Consider the following 10,178-nt stretch of genomic DNA (forward strand, 5'->3'; position numbering starts at 1 on the left):
GATGAAGGGTTAAGATTAACTCACTAAAACAATTCTCTTCCAACTCTTACCCCGTTCCCTGTTAATAAAACGGTGGGAGTTGGAGTCTCAAGCCCCATAAGGCCATGACTATTCCCTTATGAATTCCCAATCCTCCTGACCAAACAATAGGTTTAAAGTCTCATACCCCTTCAATTCACATTCCCTAACTCTAATTACCGTCAACCAAACATGTTGTTCTTTCAAACGTTTCACAAGACATAGTTAACCACTTAGCCAAACCCTTTGCGAGCAACAACATCTGATCCGATCAACAATTTTCATGTTCGAATAGACATTCACGCCAGTTACTGATTTGATCAACATTTTTTTTGCAAAATTAGCTTTCCTATTCACTTATACACAATGCACTCCTAGGTCCTAACACGTTACTGAAGTTGAACTAGGAGCACAACATTCGTTTCTTCCGACAACATGCATGTATAGGTCATTGCAATGATCCATAAAGAAGAAAACTCAAACTAATAACAGCTCTTATTCTTGCAATAACCTCGCTGCGAGCACTTGCTTTTGTCTGGATCAGACAAAAAATTTCAGAGAGGCGTGATTCTGGACTATGGTTCAGCCGAATCTATGGTCGACGCCGTACGATTCAACATCTTGCTACATGTGGATCCGCGTCATGCATTGTTTAACATGCAAACAGCTCCCATCATGTATTTTTTAATCAATCATGCACGGATTCTTATGAAAAGTGTCCAGAGATCAATGGTGTCGACCATAGGTTCGGCTGAACCATGGTTCCGTATAACATTTTCGAAAATTTCGCAGTCTTGCTTCCAATTTTCCATGATTAGAGCGAGATTGTTGAACGACGAGACCGGAGATGATCGATGATGCATTTGGAAAATGGCCCATAAGAGTAGCTAGAATTTGATCACCCATGTTGATGTTGGGCCGGCAACATCGTGACGGCGTCCATGAACTCCTCGTCGGCGACGAGCCTCTCCATCGCGTCAGGCGCGATGCACACCTCTAGGGACATGCTCCCTCCCCGATCCGGCCCTTCGTACACCGTCGCCTTCCCATCAATCTTGCCCTCGCGGCCGCTACGCACGGCGGCCGGCTTCCCCCACCCAAAGTCGTTCCCGAACACGTCGAACCGCGGCGAGCTCCCGGTCATCAGCGCCGCGCCTCCGGACATAAGGCTCCCAAAGTACCGGAACTGCGGCTCCCTGGTCCAGCTCTCCAGCCACTCCCTCACGGACTCCTCGTCGAACGACGCCACGGCGCGGTTCAGCTGCCACGCCGTCCAGCCTAGCCCCCTGCCCAGAATCTCGCCGACGGTGCAGCTCGCCGTGCCGGGCACTAGCGCGTTGCCCATGTATCCCGGCGGTATGCCGCTCAGGCGCCCTCGGCATCCGACGGCCAGGCTGTAGGACGTCTCCTTCCCCGGCGGGAGGCGCCGCGCTCGGGAGACCGCTCGCCACAGGTGCGCGAGCAGGGCCTGGAGAGAGGAGATGGTGGCGGTGGCCGTGCCGGCCATCTCGTCGTTCGCCCTCGCCTTGAGCTCCTTGACGCTCGCGGCGGAGAAGGTGAAGAAACACTCTTGCATAATCGGGGGATCAAATCGCCGAACGACGTGCTGCAGCTTGCTGAAAGGCAGGGGGATCGGCACGGGGCTGGCATCAGTGAACCACCTCCGGTGCACCCGCGCGGAGATCGCTCTTAGGTCGCTGGTTGCTCCTCCTCCCCGGTTGATCTCCGACCAAGCGTTCAAGAACTCCCAAAAGACAAAGCCGTCGCCGACGGAGTGGTTCAACGACACGCCGACGAACACGCCGTCGGCGAGCTCGGTGACCTGCGCCGACAGCACGGGGAGCGAATCGACGGCCGCGTCCGCGCCAAGCACCCCGTTCAACGGGAACAAGGCCCGGACCACCGATGACGGGGTGTACACCGAGCCGGCAATGTCCGCGACGGCGACGCCGGGCGCCGTCGCGTGGACGAGCTCGGCGCCCTCCCCGGTGCAGCGCAGCCTGACGTCGACTGTCCCGTCGCCCCGCTCCTCGACGGCGAGACGGCCGGCCAAGTGGTAGTACCTGCCCAGGGCGCGCGCCAGGGACGACGCGAGGGTGCCGACGAGGCGGTCGCCGCCGGCGGGAGGCGCGGGCAGGAGGAGGCCCTTCTGGATGTAGTCGACGCTGATCAAGCGGAGGTCCCACGGCGTGAGGTGGATGTCCTCCGGCGGCGGCGCGTCGCCGATCGACGGCCGGACCAGTCGCCGGGACACGGCCCGGACGGCGCCAGCGGCGCCTCCTGCTTCTTCCATGTCTATGCTCGTTCACTGGATTGGATCTGCTGATGCGACACCCACTCGGACCATTCAACATGCTTTCTTGTCCGGTAGTCATATGAAAATACTCGAATCATAAAGCTACTACCTCCCTTTTATAATATAAAAACATTTTCAAAGTAAAGTTATACTAAGATTGAGACTCTTATTTTGAGGCGGAGAAATTAGGACATATGCTCTATGTGGACCGTTCTCATGACATCTTCAACACGGATCACCGAATTTTCACCCGCAAATGTTTCACCAATATTTGGCCGGGTGCCGATCATCCAACCATGTTTCTCAAATTTAGACCATAGGCTATGACTAGAGTCATGCAGGCCGAGATGGAAAATAGATGAGTAGAAGGTGTGCGCCGTGGGTACACGTGCTCCAACTCACAGTAGACCGGCCGAACGTCTTGGCAAAAAAAAATGTTTATGTATTGTGGGGATTCGAACATTGAGACTGATTTGATGATCCCCCTTAGAGGGCTAAATGTGTTCGGGCCGAACATTTGAGGATGTTTTGTTTTTCGCGTTGGAGACGCCTCTATCCCCTGCCTCGTTGGGCATCTAAGAGCATCTTCTTCAATAGGGGATATATTAATATTGTGAGGATACCATATACACCCATCCTCTACACCAATAAGATGTTCGAAGACATCCAGGATGTAAACAACCAAGAACAAAATAAAAAAGAGAGAAATGAAGAAAAACAAAGCCCCGTCGCGGTGTACAACCACTCGCAACAGAAGCACTCTAACCACCACCAAATACAACACCCGTACTACATACTAGGCTCTCCAAAACCAATGCCTTCAAGAAGAAAACAATGCATAAGCATTGTCGTCGCCCGCTCGAAGATTTTGGGTTTTCACCCCGGAGAAAGACCAAGTTTCCAAAACAATTCCTTGAGAAATGCCATTGCCAGGTACAACCAATGAAGGCCAGACCTTAGGTTTTCACCCTGAAAGTCATGGCTCTGTACTCGAGGAGCACCACCAAAAATGCAGTCCGCCTGTGTTGCCACCCCCGCTTGCCAAGGCTGCTGCTGCAAGTCGTCGAACGCCCGAGACACAGGAAGAACTTGTGCCGCATCGTCTTCAACACAACCAACACTCTCTCTGCCAAAAACAAACCTCCGATCGTAGCCGCCATGTCTTTCTCCATTTCTGTCACTTCATGGAAATCTATATGAAAACATGTCCCATGGTGATGACCAGAAGAGGAAGCTTCGTGCCTCGCCCAAAAAGGGTGTGCACGACCGCGTCGATTCCGCTCTAAATATCCAGTAGCATCTTGTGACGAACTGTGAATATCTCCGAGAGGAAGAACGGAACTCGACGATGGTCCAATCATGGAGACAGAGTTGGTCGATCGACGAGTTGGTGTTTGAAAAATAGCAGGGCCAAAACCACCATTATTCTGGTCAATCCAGCAGTTCTCACACAGTCGCTCGACTCCCGGCGATCGTATGGAGCGGGTCAATCTCCGCCCGAGACGAGCCCAAGGTTGAACAGTTCATGCATGAGCGCCGCAAGACAACCGGTTTCAGCGCCGCTGCCGCAGGGCTTTGCCACGCCTCCGCCTCTAGCCTGCAGCACCACGTCCACCACTTCCTCCACCTCGCTTCACAGGCGCGCGCCCGGCGAGCAGCCGATCCCGCCCGACAAACTCCTCAAGGAGCCGTCGCCGTCGTCCCAGAGACGGATGGATCTGACATCCAGGTTTGAAGTGGAGTGAGGGAGTCCTGGATTAGGGGGTGTCCGGGTAGCCGGACTATACCTTCAGCCGGACTCCTGGACTATGAAGATACAAGATTGAAGACTTCGTCCCGTGTCCGGATGGGACTTTCCTTGGCGTGGAAGGCAAGCTTGGCGATGCAGATATTCAGATCTCCTACCATTGTAACCGACTTTGTGCAACCCTAACCCTCTCTGGTGTCTATATAAACCCGAGGGTTTTAGTCCGTAGAACAACCCCAACATACAACAATCATACCATAGGCTAGCTTCTAGGCTTTAGCCTCCTTGATCTCGTGGTAGATCTACTCTTGTACTACCCACATCATCAATATTAATCAAGCAGGACGTAGGGTTTTACCTCCATCAAGAGGGCCCGAACCTGGGTAAAACATTGTGTCCCTCGTCTCCTGTTACCATCCGCCTAGACGCACAGTTCGGGACCCCCTACCCGAGATCCGCCGGTTTTGACACCGACATTGGTGCTTTCATTGAGAGTTCCTCTGTGTCGTCGCTTTTAGGCCCAATGGCTCCTTTGATCATCAACAACGATGCGGTCCAGGGTGAGACTTTTCTCCCTGGACAGATCTTCGTCTTCGGCGGCTTCGCACTGCGGGCCAATCCGCTTGGCCACCTGGAGCAGATCGAAAGCTACGCCCCTGGCCATCAGGTCAGATTTGGAAGTTTAAACTACACGGCTGACATCCGCGGGGACTTGATCTTCGACGGATTCGAGCCACAGCCAAGCGCGCCGCACTGTCTCGATGGGCATGATCTAGCTCTGCCGCCGAATAGTGTCCTGGAGGCCGCACGCGCATTGGTTCCGACCCTTAATTCGGAGCCTACTGCGCCGGTCGAGGATGAGTGGTTGGACGCCGCCTCGAGGGCTGCGATCTCAAAGGCGATCGAGCCGAGCGCCAGCCCCGCACCCCGCAAGGCCCGTGACCCCGAGGGGCCGAATTCCTCTCCAGACTCCGAGCCCTCCGCGCGCCCGCCGATCGAATCCGATTGGGCGCCGATCATGGAGTTCACCGCCGCGGACATCTTTCAGCACTCGCCCTTCGGCGACATCCTGAAGTCACTAAAGTCTCTCTCTTTATCAGGAGAGCCCTGGCCGGACTACGGTCAGCAAAGTTGGGATACGGACGATGAAGAAATTCAAAGCCCACCCACCACCCACTTCGTAGCCACTGTCAACGACTTAACCGACATGCTCGACTTCGACTCCGAAGACATCAACGGTATGGACAACGATGCAGGAGACGACCAAGAGCCAGCACCTGTAGGGCACTGGAAGGCCACCTCGTCATACGACATATATATGGTGGACACTCCAAAAGATGGAGATGGCAATGGAACAGTGGAGGATGACGCATCCAAGAAACAGACCAAGCGCCGGCGTCAGCAGCACCGCTCTAAATCCCGCCAAAGCAAAAACGGTGATTCCGGCACGGGAGATAATACTACTCTGGATAGCGCCGAAGAACACCCCCTCCAGCAAGATTCGGCACAGGAGGATGGAGAAGCCAGCCCTCATGAGAGAGCGGCAGACAGAGAGGTTGAGGATGATAATTATATGCCTCCCTCCGAAGACAAGGCAAGCCTTGACGACGACTAATTCGTCGTGCCAGAGGATCCCGCTGAACAAGAGCATTTTAAACGCAGGCTTATAGCCACGGCAAGCAGCCTCAAGAAAAAGCAGCAACAGCTTAGAGATGATCAAGATTTGCTAGCTGACAGATGGACTGAAGTCCTTGCGGCCGAGGAGTATGAACTCGAACGCCCCTCCAAGAGTTACCCAAAGCACATGCTTCTACCTCGATTAGAGGAGGAAGTACCTACATCACCAGCGCATGACATGGCCGACCGGCCACCTCGTGGCCGTGACAGAGAGGCCTCTCAGCCCTCCACTCAAGCCGTGCCCCGGCGCCGCTCAAAACATGCTAAGGCACGGGAAAATGCGCCAGACCTGCGAGAGATACTGGAGGACAAGGCAAGACAAACAAGATCGATCTACGGATTGCGTGGGTGCCCTACAACACGTGACGGGGATCGTCACTCCGGACATAATAAATTCGGCCTGGCCGAACACAGTAGACAATGCTCATTGGAGCTGCGTCGTGATATAGCCCAATACAGAGGCGCCGCACACCCACTATGCTTCACAGATGAAGTAATGGATCATAAAATCCCTGAGGGTTTCAAACCCGTGAACATCGAGTCATACGATGGCACAACAGATCCGGCGGTATGGATCGAGGATTATCTCCTTCATATCCACATGGCCCGCGGCGATGATCTACACGCCATCAAATACCTCCCACTCAAACTTAAGGGACCAGCCCGGCATTGGCTTAACAGCTTGCCGGCAGATTCAATCGGTTCTTGGGAAGACCTAGAAGCCGCATTCCTCGACAATTTTGAGGGTACCTATGTGCGACCACCGGACGCTGATGACCTAAGCCACATAATTCAACAGCCAGAGGAATCGGCCACGCAATTCTGGACACGGTTCCTAACAAAGAAAAACCAAATAGTCGATTGTCCGGACGCAGAGGCCCTAGTGTTGGGGAACGTAGTAATTTCAAAAAAATTCCTACGCACACGCAAGATCATGGTGATGCATAGCAACGAGAGGGGAGAGTGTGATCTACATACCCTTGTAGATCGACAACAGAAGCGTTAGGTTGATGTAGTCATACGTCTTCACGGCCCGACTGATCAAGCACCGAAACTACGGCACCTCCGAGTTCTAGCACACGTTCAGCTCGATGACGATCCCCAGACTCCGATCCAGCAATGTGTCGGGGAAGAGTTCCGTCAGCACGACGGCGTGGTGACGATCTTGATGTACTAATGTCGCAGGGCTTCGCCTAAGCACTGCTACAATATTATCGAGGACTATGGTGGAAGGGGGCACCGCACACGGCTAAGAATATGATCACGTGGATCAACTTGTGTCTCTAGGGGGTGCCCCTGCCTCCGTATATAAAGGCTCAAAGTGGGGGCGGCCAAGAGGAGGCACGCCAGGAGGAGTCCTACTCCCTCCGGGAGTAGGACTCCCCCCTTTCCTAGTTGGAATAGGATTCATGGAGGGGGAGAGAGGAGGAAGGGGGGGCCGGCCCCCTCTCCTTGTCCTATTCGGACCAAGGGGGGAGAGGCATGCGGCCCATCTCTGGCCACCTCTCCTCTCTTCCACTAAGGCCCACTAAGGCCCATATACCTCCCGGGGGGTTCCGGTAACCTCCCGGTACTCCGGTAAAATCCCGATTTCACCCGGAACACTTCCTATATCCAAACATAGGCTTCCAATATATCAATCTTTATGTCTCGACCATTTCGAGACTCCTCGTCATGTCCGTGATCACATCCGGGACTCCGAACAACCTTCGGTACATCAAAACGCATAAACTCATAATATAACTGTCATCGAAACCTTAAGTGTGCGGACCCTACGGGTTCGAGAACAATGTAGACATGACTGAGACACGTCTCCGGTCAATAACCAATAGCGGGACCTGGATGCCCATATTGGTTCCTACATATTCTACGAAGATCTTTTATCGGTCAGACCGCATAACAACATACGTTGTTCCCTTTGTCATCGGTATGTTACTTGCCCGAGATTCGATCGTCGGTATCCAATACCTAGTTCAATCTCGTTACCGGCAAGTCTCTTTACTCGTTCCGTAATACATTATCCCGCAACTAACTCATTAGTTCCAATGCTTGCAAGGCTTAAGTGATGTGCATTACCGAGAGGGCCCAGAGATACCTCTCTGACGATCGGAGTGACAAATCCCAATCTCGAAATACGCCAACTCAACATGTGCCTTTGGAGACACCTGTAGAGCTCCTTTATAATCACCCAGTTACGTTGTGACGTTTGGTAGCACACAAAGTGTTCCTCCGGCACACGGGAGTTGCATAATCTCATAGTCATAGGAACATGTATAAGTTATAAAGAAAGCAACAGCAACATACTAAATGATCGGGTGCTAAGCTAATGAAATGGGTCATGTCAATCAGATCATTCAACTAATGATGTGATCCCGTAATCAAATGACAACTCTTTGTCCATGGTTAGGAAACATAACCATCTTTGATTAACGAGCTAGTCAAGTAGAGGCATACTAGTGACACTCTGTTTGTCTATGTATTCACACATGTATTATGTTTCCGGTTAATACAATTCTAGCATGAATAATAAACTTTTATCATGATATAAGGAAATAAATAATAACTTTATTATTGCCTCTAGGGCATATTTCCTTCAGTCTCCCACTTGCACTAGAGTTAATAATCTAGATTACACAGTAATGATTCTAACACCCATGGAGCCTTGGTGCTGATCATGTTTTGCTCGTGGAAGAGGCTTAGTCAACGGGTCCGCTACATTCAGATCCGTATGTATCTTGCAAATCTCTATGTCTCCCACCTGGACTAGATCCCGGATGGAATTGAAGCGTCTTTTGATGTGCTTGGTTCTCTTGTGAAATCTGGATTCCTTCGCCAAGGCAATTGCACCAGTATTGTCACAAAAGATTTTCATTGGACCCGATGCACTAGGTATGACACCTAGATCAGATATGAACTCCTTCATCCAGACTCCTTCGTTTGCTGCTTCCGAAGCAGCTATGTACTCCGCTTCACATGTAGATCCCGCCACGACGCTTTGTTTAGAACTGCACCAACTGACAGCTCCACCGTTTAATGTAAACACGTATCCGGTTTGTGATTTAGAATCGTCCGGATCAGTGTCAAAGCTTGCATCAACGTAACCATTTACGATGAGCTCTTTGTCACCTCCATATACGAGAAACATATCCTTAGTCCTTTTCAGGTACTTCAGGATGTTCTTGACCGCTGTCCAGTGATCCACTCCTGGATTACTTTGGTACCTCCCTGCTAGACTTATAGCAAGGCACACATCAGGTCTGGTACACAGCATTGCATACATGATAGAGCCTATGGCTGAAGCATACGGAACATCTTTCATTTTCTCTATCTTCTGTAGTGGTCGGGCATTGAGTCTGACTCAATTTCACACCTTGTAACACAGGCAAGAACCCTTTCTTTGCTTGATCCATTTTGAACTTCTTCAAAATCTTGTCAAGGTATGTGCTTTGTGAAAGTCCAATTAAGCATCTCGATCTATCTCTATAGATCTTAATGCCTAATATGTAAGCAGCTTCACCGAGGTCTTTCATTGAAAAACTCTTATTCAGGTATCCCTTTATGCTATTCAGAAAGGGACAAATGCATTTTTACCCCTAGTTGGTTCCTACCCACGGGTTTTGCCCTTACTTTTTGAGCTTGCTCAGTTTTGCCCTTACTTTTTCCGTCAAGGTCCCTCGAATGCCCTTTGACCATTTGACCAAAACTTTGAAAATTCATAACTAATTCATATTAACTCAGAAAAATGCAAATAAAATATCGAAATGTCCAGATAAACATTACCTTTATGTGCATATCATTTGCATTCAGGACAAAAGCGCCCTTTAAACAACCTGAGGTAATTAATGTTATTAACATTATTAAAAATAAAAAGGTATAAACAATATTTTTTCATGAATAAAAATTTCAAGCATATGTAGGTGATGTTTTCTGAACATCCAGATATCTTATTTGCTTTTTTCTGAGTTCATATCATCTTGTTATGAATGTTCTAACGACTTTGACAATTATTTGGAAACTTCATAACAAATTGATATGAACTCAGAGAAATGGAAATACGATATTAGGATGTTCATGAAACATCACCTACATTTGCTTGTAATTTTTATTCATGAAAAAAATATTGTTTATACCTTTTTATTTTTAATAATGTTAATAACATTAATTACCTCAGGTAGTTTAAAGGGTGCTTTTGTCCTGAATGCAAATGATATGCACATAAAGGTAATGTTTATCTAAACATTTTGATATCTTATTTGCATTTTTCTGAGTTCATATGAATTATTTATGAATTTTCAAAGTTTTGGTCAAATGGTCAAAGGGCATTCGAGGGACCTCGACGGAAAAAGTAAGGGCAAAACTGAGCAAGCTCGAAAAGTAAGGGCAAAACCCGTGGGTAGGAACCAACTAGGGGCAAAAATGCAATTGTACCATTCAGAAATT

General features: G+C 50.0%; 1 protein-coding gene across 1 annotated transcript; it reads right to left on the bottom strand.

Annotated features, from left to right (window-relative positions):
• Positions 1–367: 367 nt before the first annotated feature.
• On the bottom strand, positions 368–2,421 carry LOC123152803 (uncharacterized acetyltransferase At3g50280-like). Its single transcript, XM_044572255.1, has one exon. It carries the CDS (start codon positions 2,309–2,311, stop codon positions 917–919), a length of 1,395 nt encoding a protein of 464 aa, XP_044428190.1. The 5' UTR covers positions 2,312–2,421; the 3' UTR covers positions 368–916.
• Positions 2,422–10,178: the final 7,757 nt, after the last annotated feature.

This window comes from Triticum aestivum, chromosome 1A (assembly GCF_018294505.1).
Source record: "Triticum aestivum cultivar Chinese Spring chromosome 1A, IWGSC CS RefSeq v2.1, whole genome shotgun sequence".
Classification (NCBI taxonomy): Eukaryota; Viridiplantae; Streptophyta; class Magnoliopsida; order Poales; family Poaceae; genus Triticum; species Triticum aestivum.